The sequence below is a fragment of the Balearica regulorum genome, chromosome 1, assembly GCF_011004875.1.
Source record: "Balearica regulorum gibbericeps isolate bBalReg1 chromosome 1, bBalReg1.pri, whole genome shotgun sequence".
Taxonomy (NCBI): Eukaryota; Metazoa; Chordata; class Aves; order Gruiformes; family Gruidae; genus Balearica; species Balearica regulorum.
Window position 1 is genome coordinate 62,428,787 of NC_046184.1, and position 22,867 is coordinate 62,451,653.

The 22,867-nt window shown below is 41.8% G+C and overlaps 1 protein-coding gene across 7 annotated transcripts in view; it reads left to right on the plus strand.

The window, feature by feature from the left end:
- The first annotated feature begins 4,616 nt into the window (after window positions 1–4,616).
- Window positions 4,617–22,867, plus strand: part of GNPTAB (N-acetylglucosamine-1-phosphate transferase subunits alpha and beta) — a 45,470-nt gene continuing 27,219 nt past the window's right edge. For 2 of the 7 annotated variants that reach the window (XM_075754891.1, XM_075754919.1), the window contains exons 1-7: window positions 4,621–4,852; window positions 9,675–9,760; window positions 14,733–14,852; window positions 16,823–16,864; window positions 17,601–17,806; window positions 18,501–18,565; window positions 18,834–18,968. In XM_075754891.1, the coding sequence (XP_075611006.1) occupies window positions 4,736–4,852; window positions 9,675–9,760; window positions 14,733–14,852; window positions 16,823–16,864; window positions 17,601–17,806; window positions 18,501–18,565; window positions 18,834–18,968 (771 nt within the window). In that variant the 5' untranslated portion in view covers window positions 4,621–4,735. Of the gene's footprint in view, window positions 4,853–9,674; window positions 9,761–14,712; window positions 14,853–16,822; window positions 16,865–17,600; window positions 17,807–18,500; window positions 18,566–18,833; window positions 18,969–22,867 lie in introns of those variants that run through there. The other 5 variants (XM_075754927.1, XR_012835752.1, XM_075754881.1 and 2 more) reach the window with 5 other exon arrangements.

The following is a 22,867-nucleotide window of genomic DNA, read 5'->3' on the forward strand; positions in this document are numbered from 1 at the left end:
TCTCATACCACAGCTGTGTAAATATACTAGGACAAACTTCTGGAAATGGTCAGGCATTGTTACTTTACACAGGGAAAAATAAGAACACGTGAGTGATGTTTGTTACTCAGAAAAGTCACTGCATCCTGTTGTAAGAAATACTTAGAAGATGACCTTTCAATGCAGGGATAAAGGATTACAGAGATAGGTGCTACTGTCTCTGGCCTCATGAGGGCCACCACTTTATTTTGCTCTGGTAACCAGAAGTGCCTCTGCCTGATGAAATTTGTGACAGTGGTGATACCAGCAGTGTCCTATGTAGATGGCTGAACTTCATGGCAGAAACCAGTGATGCAGATTAAGGACTTGCAGAGTCTGCTGTCAGCTAATGACCTCTAACTAGTTTCTCGTTACCATGTTTTTGCCTCAAGAACCATTCTTAAAGAATAACCTCCTTCTGCCCTGGTGATTCCCCTTTCATGAACCTGTCCCCATACTTCATTTCTTTGCCGAAACACGAATGGGAGTGCTTAAATGAAATCTCAGCAGGTACTCTACTGTATCTTTATGATATTCAAAAGTCCTCCCAATCCCTCTTAGGTAGGGAAAATAAATTTGCTTTGCAGCCTATCTGGAAGCATGACAGGATGGTGCAGCTCTGCTGGCCACAGTGAAATGAAACCAGTGTGATTTTTCATTCGTGGGTGCATGTTCTCACCTGCATGGATTTACTTTTCAAATGTCGGGGGGGGGGGGTTGTCAGCAAAGCACCACAAATGCAGAGGACAGCATAACTGTCTTGGGACAGTCACTGAAGGATTCGGGAGCGCAGGTAATATTCTCCTCCCTCCTTCTAGGTGAGGGCAGCAATGTTGGGAGGAACAGGCAGACACAGTCCATAAATGCATGGCTCCATGGCTGGTGTCAACGCCACAACTTTGGGTTCTTTCTTTGACAATGGGACGGCCTGCACTGCACCAGGCCTGATGAACTCTTATGGGATTTACCTCTCTCAAAGAGGGAAGAGGATCTTTGTCCAGGAACTAGCGGGCTCATTGACAGAGCTTTAAACAAGGCTCGAAGGGGGAGGGGGATAATATCAGGCTTGCCAGCGACATGTTGTGGGACGACATGCCCAGGTTGGAGGGACGGGGTGCTGGTGAGGGCCCTCAGCCTACTGCTTGGAGACGTGCTGGATGCACTGCAGCATGCTCAAAGCCTAGAGGAGATGAGCCAGGGGCTCCAGATACAACTGGGGACCAACGGGGAAGCACTGGGAAGATACATCAAAAGAATTCCAGCCACTCCAGCCAGTAAGTCAGCCTCATCGACAGCACAACTGAAATGCCTCTACACGAACGCACATAGCGTGGGGAATAAACAAGAGGAGTTGGAGACGTGTGTGCGTCTGCAAGGCTATGACCTTATTGGCATTACAGAGACATGGTGGGATAGCTCCTATGACTGGAGTGTTGGGATGGAAGGGTACAGGCTTTTTAGGAAGGACAGGCAGGACAGATGAGGAGGGGGTGTTGCCCTCTACATCAATGACCAGCTGGAGTGCATGGAGCTCCACCTGGGGATGGATGAGGAGCTGACCAAGAGCCTATGGGTCAGGATTAAAGGGAGCACTGGGGCAGGGGACATCATAGCAGGGGTCTGCTACAGGCCACCTGACCAGGGAGACCAAGCAGATGAAGCCCTCTATAGGCAGATAGGAGCAGCCTCACGTTCACAAGCACTGGTCATCTGTTGGAGGGACAACGCAGCAGAGCACAAGCAATCCAGGAAGTTCCTGGAATGTGTCGATGACAACTTTCTCCTCCAAGTGATAGAGGAGCCCACGAGGAGAGGTGCCATGCTGGACCTTATTTTTACCAACAAGGAAGGCCTGGTAGGGGATGTCAAGCTCAAGGGCAGCCTTGGCTGCAGTGACCATGAAATGGTGGAGTTCAAGATCCTCAGGGCAGTGAGGAGGGCACACAGCAAGCTCACTACCCTGGACTTCAGGAGAGCAGACTTTGGCCTCTTCAGGGATCCACTTGGTAGAATACCATGGGACAAAGCCCTGGAAGGAAGAGGGGCCCAAGACAGATCGCTAATATTCAAGGGTCACCTCCAAGCTCAGGAGCGATGCATCCCAACCAAGAGGAAGTCAGGCAAAAACACCAAGAGGCCCCCATGGATGAACAAGGAGCTCCTGGGCAAAGTCAAACAAAAAAAAGGAAGCCTACAGAGGGTGGAAGCAGGGGCAGGTAGCCTGGGAGGAATACAGAGAAACTGTCCAAGCAGCCAGGGATCAGGTTAGGAAAGCCAAAGCCCTGATAGAAATTAATCTGGCCAGGGATGTTAAGGACAACAAGAAAAGCTTCTACAGGTATGTTAGTGATAAAAGGAGGATGAGGGAAAATGTGGGTCCCCTCTGGAATGAAACAGGCGACCTGGTTACCCAGGATGTGGAGAAGGCTGAGGTACTCAATGACTTCTTTGCCTCAGTCTTCACTGGCAAGTGCTTGAGCCACACTGCCCAGGTCACAGAAGGCAAAGGCAGGGATGAGAGAATGCAGAACCACCCACTGTAGGAGAGGATCAGGTTCGAGAATATCTAAGGAACCTGAAGGTGCACAAGTCCATGGGACCTGATGAGATGCATCCATGGGTCTTGAGGGAACTGACGGACGAAGTGGCCAGGCCACTCTCCATCATATTTGAGAAGTCCTGGCAGTCCGGAAGTTCTCACCGACTGGAAAAGGGGAAACATAACCCCCATTTTTAAAAAGGGAAAAAAGGAAGACGCAGGGAACTACAGGCAGGTCAGTCTCACCTCCATGCCTGGCAAGATCATGGAGCAGACCCTCCTGGAGACTATGATCAGGCACATGGAAAATAAGGAGGTGATTGGTGACAGCCAACACAGCTTCACTAAGGGCAAATCGTGCCTGACAAATTTGGTGGACTTCTATGATGGGGTTACAGTGTTGGTGGACAAGGGAAGAGCAACAGATGTCACCTACCTGGACTTGTACAAGGCATTTGACACTGTCCCACATGACATCCTTGTCTCTAAATTGGAGAGACATGGATTCGATGGATGGATCACTCGGTGCATAAGGAATTGGCTGGCTGGTTGCACTCAGAGAGTTGTGGTCAACGGCTCAACGTCCAAGTGGAAAACAGTGACGAGTGGCGTTCCTCAGGGGTCGGTTCTAGGACCAGCACTGTTTAACATCTTTGTCGGCGACATGGACAGAGGGATCGAGTGCACCCCCAGCAAGTTTGCCGACACCACCAAGCTGTGTGGTGTTGTCAACATGCTGGAGGGAAGGGATGCCATCCAGAGGGACCCTGACAGGCTGGAGAGGTGGGCTTGTGCGAACCATATGAAGTTCAACAAGGCCAAGTGCAAGGTCCTGCACATGGGTCAGCGCAATCCCAAGCACGACTATAGGCTGGGCAAGGAATGGATTGAAAGCAGCCCCGAGGAGAAGGACTTGGGGGTATTGATTCATGAGAAGCTCAACATGAGCCGGCAGTGTGCGCTTGCAGCCCAGAAAGCCAACCGTGTCCTGGGCTGCATCAAAAGAGGTGTGACCAGCAGGTCGAGGGAGGTGATCCTGCCGCTCTGCTCGGCTCTTGTGAGACCCCACCTGGAGTACTGCATCCAGCTCTGGGGGCCCCAGTACAGGAGAGACATGGAGCTGTTGGAGCGAGTCCAGAGGAGGACCACGAAGCTGATCAGAGGGCTGGAGCACCTCTCCTATGAGGACAGGCTGAGAGAGTTGGGGTTGTTCAGCCTGGAGAAGAGAAGGCTCCGGGGAGATCTAATTGCAGTACCAGTATATACTGCAATACCAGTACCTGAAGGGGGCCTACAGGAAAGATGGTGAGGGACTGTTTATGAGGGAGTGTAGTGACAGGACAAGGGGTAATGGGTTTAAGCTGAAGGAGGGTCGATTTAGATTAGATGTTAGAAAGAAATTCTTTACTGTGAGGGTGGTGAGGCACTGGAACAGGTTGCCCAGAGCAGCTGTGGAGGCCCCATCCCTGGAAGTGTTTAAGACCAGGTTGGATGAGGCTTTGGGCAACATGGTCTAGTGGAGGGTGTCCCTGCCAACATCAGGGGGGGTTGGAACTAGATGATCTTTAAGGTCCTTTCCAACCCAAGCTATTATATGATTCTATGATTCTATGAACTTGTGGCTCACCTCCTGCAAACACGGTACTGGATGATTTCTTTTTTCCCAGAAGAAATCATGAATGATTTCTTAAAATCTGGATCATTTCTTAAAAACTGCAGGGACAATCTCCCACCTCTGGCAGGTCCGTACCACTGATACGTCTCGAAGCTTTGTGCCTGGAGCACTCAAGGCCATGAGAGAGGAGCCAAAGAAGTAAAAAAACCCCATATAGTCTGACCCCTTATTGCCTTCTGGCGCTGAGCCCTTTGGGAAGGCAGAGAAAAAACCCGAAGAAGCGAGGGACGGCAGAAGCCGGGACCGGTCCGATGGGGGCGGCGGGAAGCTGAGAGGAACGAGATCCGCCGCGGCGCGGGGGCGGGGCATCCAGCGCCGCCCCGCCCCTGCCCGCCCGATCCGAAGCCGCCGCCAGGTGGCGCCGCGGCGCTGCCGGAAGCGGGGCGGGCGTTGAGGGCGGTGGGACCCGCCCGCCCGCCCCGGCGCACGGCAGGGCGGTGAGGCGGGCCGGGCCGCGTAGGGCCGCGCCGGGCGAGGCGGTAGCGGCTGGCCGTCGGCGGGCCATGCTGCTAAAGCTCCTGCAGCGCCAGACCTATACCTGCCTGTCGCACAGGTATGGGCCCTGTCTCTGCCTCGGGGGCCTCGTCCTCATGATCGTCTCCGCCCTGCAGTTCGGGGAGGTCAGTACGGCGCCGCGCCGGCGTGGCGTGGCTGCCCCCCTTCCCCTCCCTTTCCCCGGGCAGCCCCGGTCGATCTGAGTCGTGCCGTGCCGAGCGGTGCCGGCGAGGAGAGGCGCCGGCGGCGCTCGGCGGTCCCGCGGCTGCACGGCACGGGGGGCGCGGGTGCGTGTCTATTTGGGGCTTTTTTCCCTTTTGGGAGCCGGGTGGTTGTCACGTCCTCTTGAGCAGCCAGTTCCTTCAGTAAGCGGCTTGGTCGGGAATGCTGATCGTATATATATATATATAAAAGACATAAGGGAGAAAACGGTGCTTTACGGTGGTGGTGCTCCCTTTTTGTTCTGGGATATTAACCATCGCGGCAGAGAAACGACACGGAGCACCCCTGTGTGCCGTGTTTTCGGTGCGTTGAGCGGTGCTGGCTATGGGCCTGCCATAGCTATAGGGGCTTTTATCTCTCGCCCCCTGGGAAGCAGCTCTGTGGCGGCTCCCTCTCCTCAGGCGACCTTCCCAGTCGGTGGGGCGGCTGGCGCGCAAAGTGCGCCCGTGGGGAATAACGCGACTCCTGGGAGCGCCAGGTGTGACACGACCGTTAAGTGCCGCCACACACCCCCCGCCACACACCCCCCACACACACACCCGGGGGTGCTTAACATACACCCTTGGCGGGCCCTGGAGGGGAGAGCTGAGAAAAATCTGCGTGCGCCGGGAGCTCCTGTATTCTTGTCTTGTGCAATTTCTTCCACTTCCCTTATCAGGTGATTTATTAGTGTTGTTTTTTTTTTTCCTTTTTATTATTTGACTCTTCTAAAGCCTGTGCTGGATATGGCCTTCAAATGGCAATCAGGAGTGACAGAATCTTTCTCCTTTCTGAAGTTTAAGGAGTTAAACGTAGCCCCTTTCCAAGCTGCCTGTAGTTCAGCAGATGCTGTATTGCGTTTGTCACTCGCTGCTTTTTACTCAGTTTGCATGTTATTTTGTAAATGATGCAATATAACTTCTACTTTTTCTATATATGATGTATATTTAAAAGCTTCATTTCATATTATCCTGTCTATTTTGGAAGTGATCAGTGAAAGAGTCTGGAGGGAAAAACCCCAATCCTGCTACAGTGTAGTGTTTGACTATATAGTAAGTATTCAGGGAATTAAAGTATTTTTGTCAGTGTAAAAGGACGGCAGTATTAAATGCAACCAAACTGGAATTTCCTGATTCTTAAATTGTTCTCTTTTTTCTCCTTTTTTTTCCTTCTCTGTTTTATTTTGATGGGTTCTTTCAGATAAAAAAAAAAAGAGCCAAAAGATTATTATCTGAAACTCGTGATGTAGCACTCGAGTGTAGCACAATCAGAACTTTATTTTGTGTATCTGTACATCTTCTTTGCGTAAAGTACTTCATCCCTGCTGTCTTGCTGGGTTCACAAGTTCCTGAACCACTTCAAAGCCATCAGCGAATTAATGAATTGTGTAGTGCTCTTAGGCACCTGTTTGTACATGATTATCAGTTTGGCTTGGTGTATACCTGTTGGTGCTGTGAAACTTTGGCTATAGTTTTGCCTTTTTTTCAGAACGGGGACTTAAACCCAGCTTTAGGATTCCATAGAACTTTGAATATTTTTTTTTAAAGCACTTCAGTAGTTGTCCAGGTTATGGCTGATTTCCCTGAGAATCAGTTAAAATCACTGCTCAGAATTATTTTCTTACCAAATCTTAGTTTGCTACTTCCAGCCCTTTTAGAGCTATTTGGAAAGCTTAGATACTATGTAGACAGTGGGCAAAGAACTGGCAGATTCATGTAGGAGTAAACTTTGAAAATTATATGTTAAGGAAAAAGAAAAGTGACCAGAAGTGTTTAAAAAACCTCAAATAAAACAAAACACCAGCAAAACCCCCACCCTTTATAGAATGACCATACAGATATACAGAAAAAACTTTTTTTTTTTTTACAGTGATGGTAAATGAGCGTGGTAAGAGATGTTTGTGTACATTTTCTTCTTTTATGATTTAAAGTGGTGTGTTTTGGTAAACAGCGGTAGCTTAAGGTTTAGGAGTGACTGGGCTTGTGAGAGCAAACGCTATTAGACCTCTTCTGACAACTATAGTGGGAATGGAAAACATTTCTTCAGTACACAGTCTGCAAGGCAGCAACTAATAAAAATATATGACTGTTTTGAAAATGAAACCAGAAATCTTTCTAGTAATTATTGGGTCAGCCATTTTTAACAATCTGTGGGGAACTGTCAAGCAATAAAAAGCAGCATGAGGCAACGCTTATCAGACCCTGGTGTCTGAGCAGTGTTGCAGTTCTGCTTTTCCCTGACCCCCAGAGCCACCTTTTTCATTCTAGTAGGCAAAATTAGATCTGCTTGCTTAAATTCATGCTAATATCAATATAAATGCTGGCATAAAAATAAATGCCTAGGGCAAAAAATTTGAGATTGATAATGATGTCCTCAGACATAAAAATGTCCTCAACATGAAAATGAGCTTGACTTCAAGAAAAAATTTGAGCTTGATGAAATAACAGTGCTTAAGCATGATTCAGGGGCATTTCTGCAAAAACACATAGGGTAGCCAAGTCTAAGCAAATGCTGTAACAGAGTCGTAGGATGAACTTTAAGTTTTAGGACAATTTGGTTCTAAACCCTTTTTGGCCATCTTTCCATAGGTCGGCTAGCTTTGTAAAGTGTTTTATCTTTAATGTTGTTCCCTTAGTGGTTTTATATCAGTATGTAAAGTTGAAACAAAGTGGCTTCCAGGCATTATTGCAACACAAATAATGGGACAGGATGAAATATTTACAGGGGAAAAAAAAAGTATCAGGTGGGAAGAGCTTAACTTTTTTCCTAAATGTGTTTCTAAAGAGAGCTGTTCTTGGTCTTTTTGGTTATAGTTGCACAAAGGCAAAAAGCAAACATTTGAATGGTTAACATTTTTCTTCTGGAGAGCCGTATTACTCATATAATAAATTACATTCTTACTCAAATTCTTCTGTATTTCTTCTAGAAGCAGATCAGGGTGTGTCAATTCATCATTATCAGTAGTAGGAAATGTTTCTGCCTGGATATATTTCTATGTGTGCTGTATTAAACTGGCGTATTTGGCAGAAGGATGCAAAGACTTGCACGTGAAAAAGTGTAATAGTGTGTTTTTTAAGATCCTTCCTGACTTTGGTATTTAAGGGAGGGGATTTTATGCTCACCTGGGAAATCATGTCCTTTGTGTAAGGGGAATGAACTTGTACAGATGTGATCTAGGTTACAAAGAGACCATTTGCAGCTTTGGCAGGAATTGTGTGTGTGCGCGCTTGCCATCCAGCCACGTGATGGGGCTTCCCTGCTCTCTAGAAGGCTTTAATTTGCTTTAGTGGGCATGAGGGTAGAGATGTGTGTCCTCTTAAAAGGGAGAGAGGTAGTCTTTAGGTTATGGTTTTGAATGTTATCTTTGAGAAATAGTATATTTCATAGTTCCTGTAAGACAAGAAATAAGCAATAGTAAAATTTAAATCCAGGAAGAGTGGTGTAAAGTAAGTACTGTCCTTTTCTGATATTTTTTTTTCCACTCCAGTACATATAAATACATACTTATCCAGGTAAAATAAGCCATTTCTAAAGGAGCACAAGATGCCACTGAAGTTTTTAAAGTTGGACTTGCACTGTAAAAGCTATCGTAGCAAGTTTATCTCAGAGTAGAACCTAAATGTTTTATATTATTTTCACCTCAAATTAGTTATGGGGTTTTTTTGCTATATCAAAGCCTGTTAAGCCTTTTTAGCATTGAGAAGTCTGTTTTTCTTTTTTTCTGTTTAGAACCATGATGTCAGATACTTTGTTAGTAATGGAAATGTAACTATGTGCCTTTGCTTTGTGTGTATACATTTAAGAATAGAAATGGAATGTAAACTTACAGCTTTCCAACTTAAGAATCAGCTTGTGATTAGTTTCCCATATAGCTAATTTATGAGTATGCCTAGGAATGGGGACAGCTGGCAAAGGGCATGTAAGTTGGGTGCAGCTTGGCATTTTGGCTAAGCGATCTTGATGGCTGGATGAAGGTGGGGAAGACAACCCTGCCTTCAGCTGTGTGTTCCCACCGTTTCTCATCTGTTCTAACACCTAACTAGAGGAAGATAAAGTGCTCTGTGTTTTGAAGGTTCATCTTTCTGTTGGTTTAGCTTCGTGACTTGGCTCGCTGCACACCCGGTGAACTCATGTCAAGCTAAAGGGGGTGGCAGAAATGCTGGGGGATGGAAGAGAGCCTACAGCTTGCAGAAATACTTTACTGTTGGGTTAGTCCAGCTGCAATGTAAGACGTCACCTGTATTGGGAAAGAGCTATTGTGTTTTAAGTTTGTGGACGGGTCAATTTGCATAATTGGATATGTCCTGGCCTGGCTGGCTGTTTGCAAAGCTCAGATTTCAGAGGTGTATATACTTCAATATGTTGTTTATGAGAATAGAAAGGAAGATGAGCAAAATTATATGTGGGGGGAAACATTCCTGAATTTTTGAAGGCTAAGAGGTAAGGAGGAGGTAACCTAAATGAATAGTAGCTTATAAAGTATGTCCATAAAACATGAAATCATTTCTTGCAGAGAAAAACCAAAGTTTGTTTAAATCCAGTGTGCTCCTAAGTTCTGAGTCTGATTGCTGGCTCAGTGTAATAACTTAGTTTGGATCAAGGTTTGGTCAGTTGTGCGTAAACGCATAGATCAATTTGAAGGAAATTGATTGTGATTAAATATTTCAAAAGGAGAAATGTAGGTGTCTAGTTCTAGAAGGTGGTGACATCAAGTGATGGTTGGTTTTTGTTTTCTTTTCTTTGCAGGTTGTCTTGGAGTGGAGTAGAGACCAATATCATGTTATGTTTGATTCATACAGAGACAATGTTGCTGGCAAATCATTTCAGAATCGGTGAGCTTTACTTGTAGTTGACAGTATTGCACATTTTACTGTTCAATGAATTTTCAAATATTTAAATCAAATATTCTAGATGAAGTAACATAGTGTTGACTAGGACCTTATTGTATGCACTCAGCTTTTAAGAAACTTTTTAAAGCTGAGTGCATGTGAGAAGTCACAGCAAGCTGGAAACCAAGTCATACGGGTTATTTATTTCAGTTGTGTTAACTGCTGCATGACTTCTTGTGGTTTCATCATTTGTGTCTGAATAGTCGTGGGGTCTGTTGCTCAGGAAGTCAGTGGACTGTGAATTGGTAGGTGGAAGAAGCTACTAAGGAGATATCATCTGACTCAAGTCAGATATCAAGTGCTGATAGACTCAAATGGAAAAAAAAACCTGAAAACAGATGCTTAATCTGCCTTGAGGTTTAGTGAATCACGGGACAGTAGAGATGATCAGATCAGTTTGTCATGCTTTAGCTGGTGCAAGATAACTCTGTAAAAGTACATTGCATGGTGTCAGTGAATCCTATGCACTTTTATAGTGTCATCTCTTACCTTCCTCCCCCATTTTCAAAAGATGGCAGATGATAGCAGAGTGATATAGCTCATATGGATGATTAGCTTAATGTTTACATGTTTCTGCAGTACTGAAGTGCAAGCTTGGTAGTTTGTTCCTGTCAGTACTAAAATGCCTCACTGTGATAATTAAGTACAGTGCTTTTATAAAATGGTTGAGTTTGTCCAAGACAAAATCACAAATCTTACTGTTGTGATGCAGGTATAGTCAGTTTCCATTTCTACAGTGTGTTTTCTTACTTCCTTTTGGTTGTGTAAAGCACTCCTTAGCTAGTGTTGATTTCTGTGAATTGTGATCAAAACATCCAGTGCCTGGGGAGGAACTATTGGCTGCCTGAGCAAAAGCTTAAGTTTTTTGTGATGGGTGCTTAAATTATTCCAGTTCACCTATATGCCTTTAATACTCTTATGTCAGGTGTGTCAGCGAGGTTTGTTGTGGTATTTGTATGCAGATATGAACTTCCTCAAAAAAATTCATACCAACAAAAAAGTCTTTGTGGAGACATACTTGTAGACATCTGTTAACTTTTAGAAGTCCCTTGTCAGGGTTCAATTTTTTTTATTATCAAACTTCACGAATGCAGTAATGGATGCTGTCTTGCAGTATGCACCATATCAGTGGTGGTTTCAGGGAATTTTTAAGGCTGGTATCAATGCAACATGTAGGGTGTCACACATTTTTTACATAAAATGAGGATTGTGGACTTCCAGTTTTGATCCTAGCTTATCTGTTGATTTTAATCAGTTCTTATTTTAGTGTTAGAGAAAAATACTCAGAATTGGCGAACAGGAAGCTTGTTGGTTTGGAAATTAAGCAGATCCACCGCTTAGTGGAAAGTAAAAGCTGCATGGCCTTTAGGAAATATTAATGGACCTTCAGCTGAATTAAAGTAGTGTTATCTTCTAGCTTTGCAGGAAGACGTCTCTGTTCTTGTTGAACAGTTGTGTTATAAACTTTTATAAAGAAAATCTCAGTGTGAAACATAGACAAATTTGTGCATGTGGGCAAGCTCCTTATGATGATAAATTCGAAAAGCTCCTCTTCCTGAGTTAACGTAAAAACAGTGATGTTGCTAGCATCATTAGTTACACCTATTGAATGCTGTTCTCTGCCAGACTAAGGAAGACTACTTCTTTTGCCTTGAAATTTAGTGATTGCTTTGGTTTGCTTTTCCCTCCTGTCTCATGTCCTCTGGCATCCCAGCTGTTGCACTTTCCAGGTAGTTGTGTCAGCTGCTAAACTTCCTAATTGCCTTGCCCAGGTTCTTACATAGCTTGAGACAGTGTAATAGAAATTCCAGGGCTTTTTACCAAGCCATCTCATCCAAACTCATGTTTGAAGACTGACTTAATTTTGGTATGAAAATAAAAGGGAGGGAAGGAAACTAAGTAATGGAGTTGCAATGCATGAGAGTCTTGTCCAAGAACTCTGTTTTATTTTTCTCCACCAGCAAATTCTGCATTTTGGCAAATGCTGAAGTATAATTTTGCTATTCTAGGACATGGCCAAATCATATTTAAAACTCAAAAATATGTACGGAAACAAAATGTGAAGGAACAATCCTCAGATTTTAAAATGTACAAACTGATTTCAGTATGGTACAGCAAGTGAGAGCCATCGGTTGTTGGAGAGCCATTGAGCAGAGTGAGGCTGGAGAGAGGAAAAGATGCACAACTTAAGGAGCCAAGAAGTACTGGAGCGGGAATAGCAATGGAACAGTTGAGTTGCTGTTGGTGGGCAATTACAGAGATGGAACAGGCAGGAGGGCTGGAAGGTTTACAGTGGGGACCTTAAGTGTGTAATAGGCTTACGCTCATTCTTAAAGAGGCTCAGCAAGGTTAGAGATCATGATATGGTAGCTTGGAAGAGATCCAGAGGCTGCTGTACTCCTTCAGCAACTGTGGGTGCTGAGACAATGAGGCTTTGTCTTCTAGCTGCAATTGCGGCTGTGAGCATGGCTCTCGTATGTAAACAAACGTCACAGGTATGGAAAATGCTTCCCAGCAGGTGTGTAGAAGAGGCAGCATGTGGCAGGCCTCCTGTCCTATCTGGGAGAGCTGGTGGCTCTGGCTTTGTCTTCAAGCAAGATCCTATTGATGGTTTTGGGTTTGCAAGTAAAAAATGGGTATGTTTTTGAAAGAGGGAAGTGTAAAGGAGTATCTAAACCAAGCCTCGTTAATTATCTGGGAGTCTCCAAGGAAGTTTCCAAAGTCCATGTTTGCTGATATTAAAATCAGTGGCAAATAGGAAAATCTATGCTTTTTCTGTAGAAAGGCGTTACATAATTCCCATTAGGCAGCTCATCTTGGGCTTAATCAGTTTGCAAGACTGGTATTTGTGATAAGGACCAAATGCATAAATCCACATGAAGGAGAAACACAGCTACAAAATTTTAAGGAGAAAGTTTTTGATCTTTTCTGACCTTGAACAATTTGCAAAAGACTCTGCTTCTCTGTTTGAGAAGGATAATGTGGAAGTGGATCTCCTGTTCCTTTTTAATTTTAAAGCAAAATGCCACTACATGTTTTTCAAGATAGAAAGTCTCAGTACTTGTTAAGAAGCCATGAAACCAACCAGAAAGCTTTGGCAAAGACCGAACAGGTGAAACAGTAACAGTGTTACTGATCCTAATTGGAAGCAACAAATTAATTTGTGTATGATATCTGTTTTTTATTATATGTTTGATAACCACTACTTTCCCTCAAACAATGTATGCTGTAAAAATGCATTAAGAATGTTTATCTGAGTATTTGGATAAATTTTAAGCAATTAGACTAGTGGATCTGCAAACAGTTCACTTGCTTTAACAGCCTTTTTTATTGATCTCTATTGACATTGGTAATGAAGAAAGAGCTTGCCATGCTAGTGTTAATTCAGAGTTGACATAACTGCATCTGACCAAAAATGCCTTTCCTCTGTGGAGTTCTTTAGAATTTGGCTGTATGTGACATAATTTCAATACTACAAATTAAGTTTAGCAAATTACATAGTTCTATGTGCTATTGCATAGAAACACACTTTTAGCGAATGATAAATTGGTGAGGGGCTTCACAGAAGTCAAAATTGCCTCATACACTAGAAAGAGTTAGAGTTAACACTTTTTTTGGACGTTTTATGTTCTTCAGTGAAGCCTGGATAAATAAACTCTGCACTTTGTCCAGAAGACAGAGTTGGGCATTTTTGAAATCAGCTGACTTGAGTCAAGTGCTTTGACCTAAAACACTCTTGTCCTAGCTGTAGCAATCAAGGGACTGTCAATCAAATAATTTAACTGCTCACAGCAATTGTGGAAAAGCTGGAAGAGCTCCAGCCATTGGATTTCTACTCCTGTGGAGGACTATTTTGTTCAAAACATGCCTTGAGTTGCACCTGTTAATGAACAAGAATCTAGTGTCATCCCCTGAGAAAGAGGGGAAATAATTGATTAGAAGGGTGGTTGTATTCAGTAAATTGACTTTTTTTTTTTCCCAGTTGAGAGGGTAGCCTCCTGCGGAGTGTTGCATTTCAGAGGTGAGAGACTTCCTGGGGGAAAACCTCATTCTGTGACCCCATGGATCTTAGCCTTAGAGAAATGCTCAGTGTTTGCTAGGCCATCTACTGTTTAGGAAGGTTTTGAATAGCTTGACACTGAACTTTTGAAAATAATAGCTGGGGTATCCTCCTGCTTTCTGGGACTGAGATTCAGCTATGGCAGCAGCCTGGTGTACCTGCTGAAACAAAGCTGTGGGCCTCAGAGAGGATATTATCATAAACAAATAGAAAAAAGGTACCCTTACCCCTTTTCTTCTGCCTTGGGTATGCTAGGAAATCTGTAACTGTCCTGAAACAGCTCCAGGGTATTAAATTGTGTCAAGAATGAATTTGACTGAGTCTGAATTCATGCACCCTACTTATCTTGTTGGTTTATGAAATGCCCTGTTATTAATGAGGCAGTCCTAGGATAGAGACCTGGTCCTCCTGAGATATTATTCGCTCTGTGCAATTAAGTAACATCAAGTATGATTTAAGTCTTTATACTTTGTGCTGTCCTGTCTAATGTAGTTGGTGAATTAAGGATGTGCCTGGATGCTGGTATTGGTTTGAGAAATATTTTCGGGGTTCGAAGGAGTTGGGTTATAGGTTAATGTTGATGAAATTTAGAGCATAAAGTTCAGATTTCATTTAGTTAGTGAACTGTTATAGCCACTTTACATCCTTTTTGGTTAATGTCTGTGCTGTTTTTTCAAAGGCTTGTGTATAATTAAGAGATGATAATACAGCTAAGAGAAGCTTTTTGCTTTGTCTTGTTTGTAGCCCAAACACCAAGTATTTCTGTTGTTAGACAGAAATTGCTATTGTAGGATGCCACAAACACTTGTAATGTAATATTAAACAGCTCATGTAGCTTTCATTTGAATTATGTAGACTTTGTTTACCCATGCCGATTGATGTGGTATACACCTGGGTGAACGGCACGGATGTTGAACTGATCAAAGAATTGCAACAGGTCAGAGAACAGATGGAGGAAGAACAGAAAATAATGAGGTAATAATCTCATGCATTTTTTTCCCTTTAACCGACAGCAGCATTCTAATGCAGTACTAGCACTCTTTTTCTCCCATGTTACTCAACATGAAAATTCAAAGTGCATTTTCTCACTTCTTCATTTGATTATTCTCAAAACTTTGTTTCAGTTCTACATTTAGCTATGAAGTAATGTCTAAACAGAAACCTGTTTAAAATTACAAAGCATAATAACTTAAAGTAATTAAGGCTGTTCTGTCTTGAATTTGTAAAATTCAGAAAACTGTGCTTTGTGTATGTCATTTTGTATTGATTTCTACAACTCAGTTTGTAAATAATAAAACTATATCTCAAATGATTCTATGTATAACCTCTCTTCATCCCCTTCCCCCCCCCGTATTTCTTTTTCTAATGGGCTTAATAATATCATAAACATATGGTTCTTAAAAGCCCCTTTTTTAAAGTTAGATTTGTAGTCTCCCAAACACTGAAACTGAGACGAAAACAATTTATTCATATTATAAAGGTATGAGTCAGCCTTCTAACTAAGGAGGGAAACACGTGTGTTGCTGCATGGTGTTATAGATTGTGCTATACTGTTCTGCAAAATTGCTGATCTGAGGCTTCAAACACAGGCTGCTGCAGTTACCTTGGATTGTGTCTTGTAAACATTGATTTAGTTCTTAACAGGCAACTTTGTGATCACATGATCTGCTTTGGCCAGAAAATATGCTAAATTGAAGAACAAGTGTCTATTTTAAGGGTTTTAATAGTTTAATTTAGAATAATCTGAAATCCACAAGTGAGTGGATTGATCTGATTTTTGGCATGTTATGACTTGCAATTTAGGTACCACTGACAATGTGATCACAAGTGAAATTTTGGATCTTTGTTTTGCTGCTTAAATATTAGTAGCACTTTAAATCCATTAAGTTTAAATATCTTAAACATAGACATGGTATCTGCTCTGAAAAGATTTCAAATTTAAACTAATCTTTTCCTAGCAGTTCATGTGGCAAATGTTAAAAATGGGGTTAGCTCTGTCATTGCTCATGCTGTGATTCCTATTTTACAGAGGGAAAAATGCATAATGTTTTTTTCCATAATGCTGATTTGGAAAGTTGATATCAAGCTTATGAGTAAGACTCATGTCCATGTCACATTCCTTATCTACAGGGGCACCTGGTTCTCTCCCTTGTAGATAACTTTTTTTCACGTACTTTGAAATTGGTTAGCACTGTTACAAAAAGAACTGTTTCATGGGATCAAGATAACTGCAGAAGACAAAGGCAAAGCTGTTATAAATCTCTGCTAATGAGTGTATATTTTGTATTGCATAGCAAAACTTCGTAAGTTCTGACTTTCTTGTTGATATGCCTGAACTGAGCTAGTCATGGTTCAGGTGCTTTATTCTTCAGTGGGAGAGGGTAGCTTGATGGATGGTGGTTCTCTTTCTGTTGGTGGAAAGCTGCCCTGTTGGTAGAAGGGTGCCCTTCTGATGCTGTGATTATTATTTAACATCAGCGCTGCACAACCTTCATGTTAATAGTCATTAGCTTCTACATCCACATGAAAAATACATGATAGACCTTATCAGAATATGCATGTTAGGCAAAACAATCCAGTCAGCCTAGTTTCAGGTCACTTCATCCTGGTTTCTTACCAGTGTTTTTCATATCAACATCAGTTTCATTAAGTAATGTAATAACAACCCCTGAAAATCCTGTTAGCAAAAAGAGTGCCACTGCCACAGCTGTCAGCACAACGGAGAATTTTTGAGCTACACTGCACGAGGGCGAGCAGGGAGGTGCACGTGTGTGTCAGCCTGTGCTCGCCTTGGCAAGGCCAATGGCAAGGCCTTGGCAGTTTTATAACTGGGTTATCAGTGCTTTCACAACCTGTCCCTGACTCAATTAACAATCTGAAATCAGACTAAATTCCTTACTGTCAACTCAGTGTTATTTAATGTAGTTGTTTTGATTTTGTAATAGGGAAATCCTTGGAAAGAATGCAACAGAACCAACAAAGAAGAGGTGAGTTTTTGTGGGTTTGGGCATAAATTGGAATAAATTATATCCTACACATTGTTAGCTGAAAGCAGATGCTGGTTGGGGAGGTGGTTTGGTTTTCTATAGCCTGTGCATACTTTCCTTCTGCATCGCTTCAGGAACAGTTGACAGCATGATAATATATATGTTGAATAAAGTAATGTTATTGTGACATATATGAATGAGCTTCTTAAGATGTGACAGTTTCTGAAGTTCAGAAAGCATATCCTTGTCACTGGTTAGGCATAGTTCCTATTCCAAGTGTGCATTTGAATTCATGTGTACCTGGAGTTATATAATACAAAAGCATGCTTTCGCCTGCCATTTGTATACATGGCACTGCAAATAATGGTTTGTGGTGGGGCAAAACCTCTTGTGTCTCTGCTGCCAGGAAGTGACGGGGCCTGGTTTGTCCTATTACTCATTTTGCTTGGTCATTCTGCTAGTTAGAGATCTTTATAAGGTCTCCTCTGTGGGCAAACTTGTAATCTTGGAAACTTTTGAAAAACACTTGTGGGAATGAACTAAACTGTAGCAGTCAGGTATATGCCTTCTGCAGCAAAATAAGCATGCTCTTAGTAATTTTGCCCTGCCCCAGCTGATGTTAGAAATAATTGATCAGATTTTACAGAACATCTCTCATTGCATCTGACACTGATTTTTGTCGTAATTTTTCTACTAGTGTTTTTTATATATATACACCTTTGGTATTTTGCTGTAGTGAGAAGCAACTGGAGTGTTTGCTGACGCACTGCATCAAAGTGCCAATGCTTGTCCTGGATCCTGCGCTGCCTACCAATGTCACACTGAAAGACCTGCCATCCGTTCACCCTGCTTTACAAGCTGCTAACAATATGTTCTTTGTAGCAAAACCAAAAAATCCTTCTACCAATGTGACAGTAATTGTTTTTGATAGCCCTAAGGATGGTAAGAACCTATTTGTCAGATTCCAGCTAGTATTCTAGAGGAAGCTTTTTAGTAAGTTGCTTTGAATTAGGGTTTGTTGGGTTTTTTTCTCCAATACTGACTCTGCCACTAATTTTCTGTTTGACTTTAGCAAGTCATTCAGCATCTCTTGCCCTCAGTCTGTTCCTCTAAATGATGACATTAATAATACTGTTTGCTTACCTCCCAGGCAACTGATTACCAATGATTAGAGTTCCATGCTTCAGAAGACTATTGTAAAACAGATTTGATACCTGAATATTTGTGTTGCACTGATAAACTCAGAAGGCTGAGGTTTAGACCAAGGAAGATTAGTTTTAGAAATCCTCTTAATTGCTGTGAAGTCTAGTTTGAATATTGTGCAATAAGTTCTGCCCTTGCTCAAAGGATTACATACCTTAAAATAAACTTATCTATGTGTTCAACATATATAAGTAGGATGTGGGAGCAGGTATGAGCTGTTTATTTTAATGTCTAGTGCCTGACCACTACCACCCACTAGCCCAACCAGTGGTGTTTATTTTACCACCAAGAATTATTTACCAGTTATAAAGACAACTCTTCACGCCATAAATATCCAAATCTTTTTAATTTGCAAGAGTATATCTTAGTTACTAGAATATACAAAAGAAATTACATGCATTTTTTGATTTGGAATGCATTTTATATATTCTAGTTGAAGCTGCTCATTCTGGAATGTTAAAAGACAACAGCAAACAGATAGTATGGAGGGGTTACTTGGTACGTACTTTTAAAATCTGTTGATTACATTTCGTCTATGTTAAACTTTTTGTACATATTTAGAAAGTGTTTCTGTGCTACTCTCTTTCCATAACTCACATACAGTAAGAAGTGAAACCTTTTAAAATAACCCTTATTTCAATTTTGAAGCTCAGGTTAAGTGGCAAAATATATGATATTAAATCTGTCACCCGATGAAGGATTGACACATAAATGTTAATTACTGTAAGTTTAAAAAAGTCTTTATACCCTGTTTTATTGTTTTTAGACCACAGACAAAGAAGTTCCAGGTCTAGTATTAATGCAAGACTTGGCCTTCCTTAGTGGTTTTCCAGCTACATTCAAAGAAACAAATCAACTGCGAACAAAACTACCGGAGAGCCTGGCCTCTAAAGTAAAACTGGTAAGGGTCTGGAGGAGAGAGTGACTTAGTGGTATTAGTTTTTTGGTATGGTTCCCATACAGGATATCACCCACCTAGGAGACTTAGGATGTTTCTGATAGTAAACTGTTTTTCTGTGTGACTCTGTTTTCTTGAATTGTGAAGAGTAGTAAACAGTGACTCAACCAGTTGCCCTCAAAAGACCAATTGTCCGTTCTGTGACTGCAAGTTATTGGGCATTAGATTTGCTAGCCTGCAACTGATTAAAAATTACCAGTCTTATCAGTTTCTCTCAGACATTTGCTATAGGCTGTTGTCTTGCTGAAGTATGCTATATCACTGGCTTGTTTAATGTGGCAGAATTTTGTTTATGTAGCTTCTTAGCTTTTTTCTTTCCTCTTTACTTTTAGAAGAATTATCTTAATAGTAACAACACTGGATTGTTTCACAGCTGAATGCTGTATTTCTCTCTGCCAAGTACTCTGTATGGTCTTGAGCAAGTTGGACTTCAACTTACCCATCTGCAAGGCAACAGTAGATCACAACTTATGAGACATCCGTTAGTATTTCATGCCTTCTATTCTTCCCTGCCATTTGGACACCTTTTCCATTTATAGCCAGGTTTAACAGATAGGTAAAAGTTTCAACAGTCTGTGAAAATCATTGGCTCGTGTATTGGAGAGAGATGTGCTTGGTGGTGTGAAAGGGGCTGAGGCCAGGGAGTTTGTGGAGGAGTTAGCAGGGGTAAAGGAATGTCAATCTATAGGTAATGTCTTTGAGGCCCAACTGTAGGATTTGCTAATTAACTTTATGGCTTGTTCTTGGTGCTTGAATGAGCATGACTTCCTTTCCTTGTCTTTTTTTGGAAGGCTGCGTTAACAAATCATGTATTCTGCTATTGCAGAAATTATATTGTGTAACCCCTTTTATCAGCTGGTCACACTCCAACTTAATGCAAGCTGAATTTCTTCTTTCTTATCTCAACTTGTGTTAACAGGCTGTCTTAGAATCTCACTAATGGTAGAAACCTTCCGAAGTAAACAAATTTGTACCTCTCTTCCTACAGGTGCTTGAACAGCTTAATAGAGCTCTTAAACGGTTATTAAAGCTTAAATAGCTCTTTTGCCTTTGTTTACATCTCTGGTGTATTCATAAAGAGTGGCTACGGCTTTTACTAAGTTAATCAGGCAGTGCTCATCCCACAGCATTGGCTCTCCATTCCTCTCATCCTTCTGACAGCCCTTCCCTGCCACTTCCATTGTGGATTCGTCTGCCTTCAACACCATTGACTGGAATTTTGTACAGCATTTTAAAGGAGGCATCACCAGAACTTTTTACACAGTGAAAAATACATAGTACATAGCTAACCGAAGGCCAGCAGACAGTCAGAGACTTGCTGTGTACTAGATTATGCTCCTTGCAAACAGCGTTGCCAGTGTATCTGTGTCACCTCCCTTGCATCCTTCCACTGCTGTGTATTGGTGCTCTTCATAAAAATTTTCTCTTGCTACCATGAATCTTGTTAGATTGGGCGAGTGACGGCAAATGTGCTTTGGTGTGGCCAAGGCATCCTTCCTTCTGTTTCTTATTGGCATATTGGTTAAATAGCAGTGAATATTCCTATGGTCAATCTGCCAGTCTCTGCTTTTTTTTTTTTTTAATATGCTGTGGGTATTAATTGCTTTAAAGAAATGGTGTTTACTCTAGAGAAATGAGATTGTTATCCAACAGGAGATGGCACTTCAGTTTTGCTGTCCAAGATGCTAGGTTCTTCATTTCAAGTTTGCATAAGGAGTGTTGTTGGTTGAATGCTTCCTGACATTGAGTCATCTGAAGAATCTTCGAGTGCAGGTCCATTTGGGTTTGGAGCCTTTTCTAGTTCCCTCACGACAGCTTAAGTTACAGGTTCCTGGTAGTTTTAACACATTTGACTTAATGGAGCTGAAGAGCTCAGAATACCTTTGACCTCAATTGCCAGCTCTTTTCATTGTAAACTTGCCCTTTAGCATTCAAGAAATTTAGTAAATTCAATTAAAAATCAATTAGCTTATGTTTTCCTGACCCAGGGTTATTATCTAGGAGCAGCTCTTCTGTAACTTTCTCATTAATTACCAAATTGGTATCTGAAATAATAGTGCCTCTATCAGTTCAGAGATTATTTGGTGGAAAAGAAATCTGTCTGCTTCCACATCAGGGAATATATTGGAGCACCATCCTAGGCAATGTTTGTTCTCTGGTTGAACATCATCAATATAAGCTCTCATAGTAACTTAGTTCTGAGGAACGTCCCCCCCCTCAAACAATATTTGGAATTTCATTCTCTGTCTCTCAGCAGATGTTGCTTCATGCTCTTTTTCCAAAATGATTTTGACTTAAGTTTTTATCCATAGTACCCTACTTTTCTTTTTCTTTCTTTTTTTTTTTTTTAAGGTTCTGGTGCCTTGTGTGGTTGACGCTTGGTGTTCCTTTGTCAGAGTAACTTTTATGTCTGTCTTGGACGCTTCAGTATCTCTCTGTCCTTGGTGTTCTACCACCTTCTCTTCTTCCCTCTGATGTCTGGTGTAGTGGCTTGTACTAATATTTCTGCTGCTAAAACATACTTCTTTTAGAATAAGAATACCTGTTGTGGGAATTTTTTTCTTTTTTTTTCTTATTTTGTTCCCCAGCTCTCCCCAGGCACTTTCTAATTTCATTAGTTGTGGTTATTCCTCTAATTGTGCTATCTAACTGTTGTTTGAGTCAGTGTTGATGCTTTTTCTCCTTAATACTCCGGTGTGGATTTTTGTTTCCAGCACTGAGAAGTTCATAATTCTCTCTAGAATTTCTGCTGTAAATCTGTCAAGCAACAGACTTTATTCTTAGACTAGCCTCTCTCTCTTGTGCTGTAATAGAGACCTTCCATCTTTCATGGACACCTTGGAAGAACGACCTACCCAGATTTCTCCTAATTACTTTTGAGCCATCTGCTGGTTTTTATTATCTTGTGGCTTTAAGACTTGTGGAGTGATTCTGCCTGGACCTTAATTTTTTGATTGCAGTCATCTTTTTTCCATTTCATCAGATGATCCCTTTCATCGTCTTTTTTCCATTCCAGTAGGATCTCCTAGCAGGATTAGTCCAACAAAAAATATGATGGAAGGATACTTCATGTGCTCTGCTTCTCACGTCCAAGCAGCTGGCTAATCTATTGTCTGCATCCAAGCTGATCACTAGCTTAACTCTTAACTCTTATGCTGTAGTTTCTCTGTGGTTTTGCATTGCTGTCCAGATGAACATAAAGGCTGCATCTCTGGGGTGTCTTAGATATGTCTCTATCTCTTTTTTTTTTTTTTTTTTTAATGGAAGCGACATCCCATGCTTATTATCTTTCTACATGATTTTTTCTTACTGTCTTGTGGGGTTTTTTTCTCTTTGTTGTCAGTAATGCGTTATCCAGTTGATCGCAAATCTTTCTGTTTGTGCTGGTTCTCATCCTTGGTGTGTTCTTATCTTTGTGTAAACATTACCTTTGTGATCAGTTTGTTACCTGTTCCTAAGAGCTCCTGCAATTTAGTTAAGCACATCTCTGTGTACACACATTTTTCTTCTCAGGTATCCACAGCATTCTGCAGTTTCTCAATCCAGTCATCATTGCTGTATGTGTTACTTTTCCTGGTGGTGGATGCTTTAGAACAATTAAATTTGGATTATTGTACTCTGTGTGGTCATAGCAGCAGATTCTTCCCCAACCAGTTCCCTACTCTTGATAGGAGCAGTTTATTCCTACAATGGAATATATGTATGTAAATGTAAGAAATGTTTTATTTACAAGGATAAAATTTTTTACATATGAAGTGTGGATGAGGTTGTTTCTGTAGAAGCATTTACTAAGATCCTAGCTCAGAATCAGTTCTTCATTCAGTGGAAGTTGTAGGTAGGTG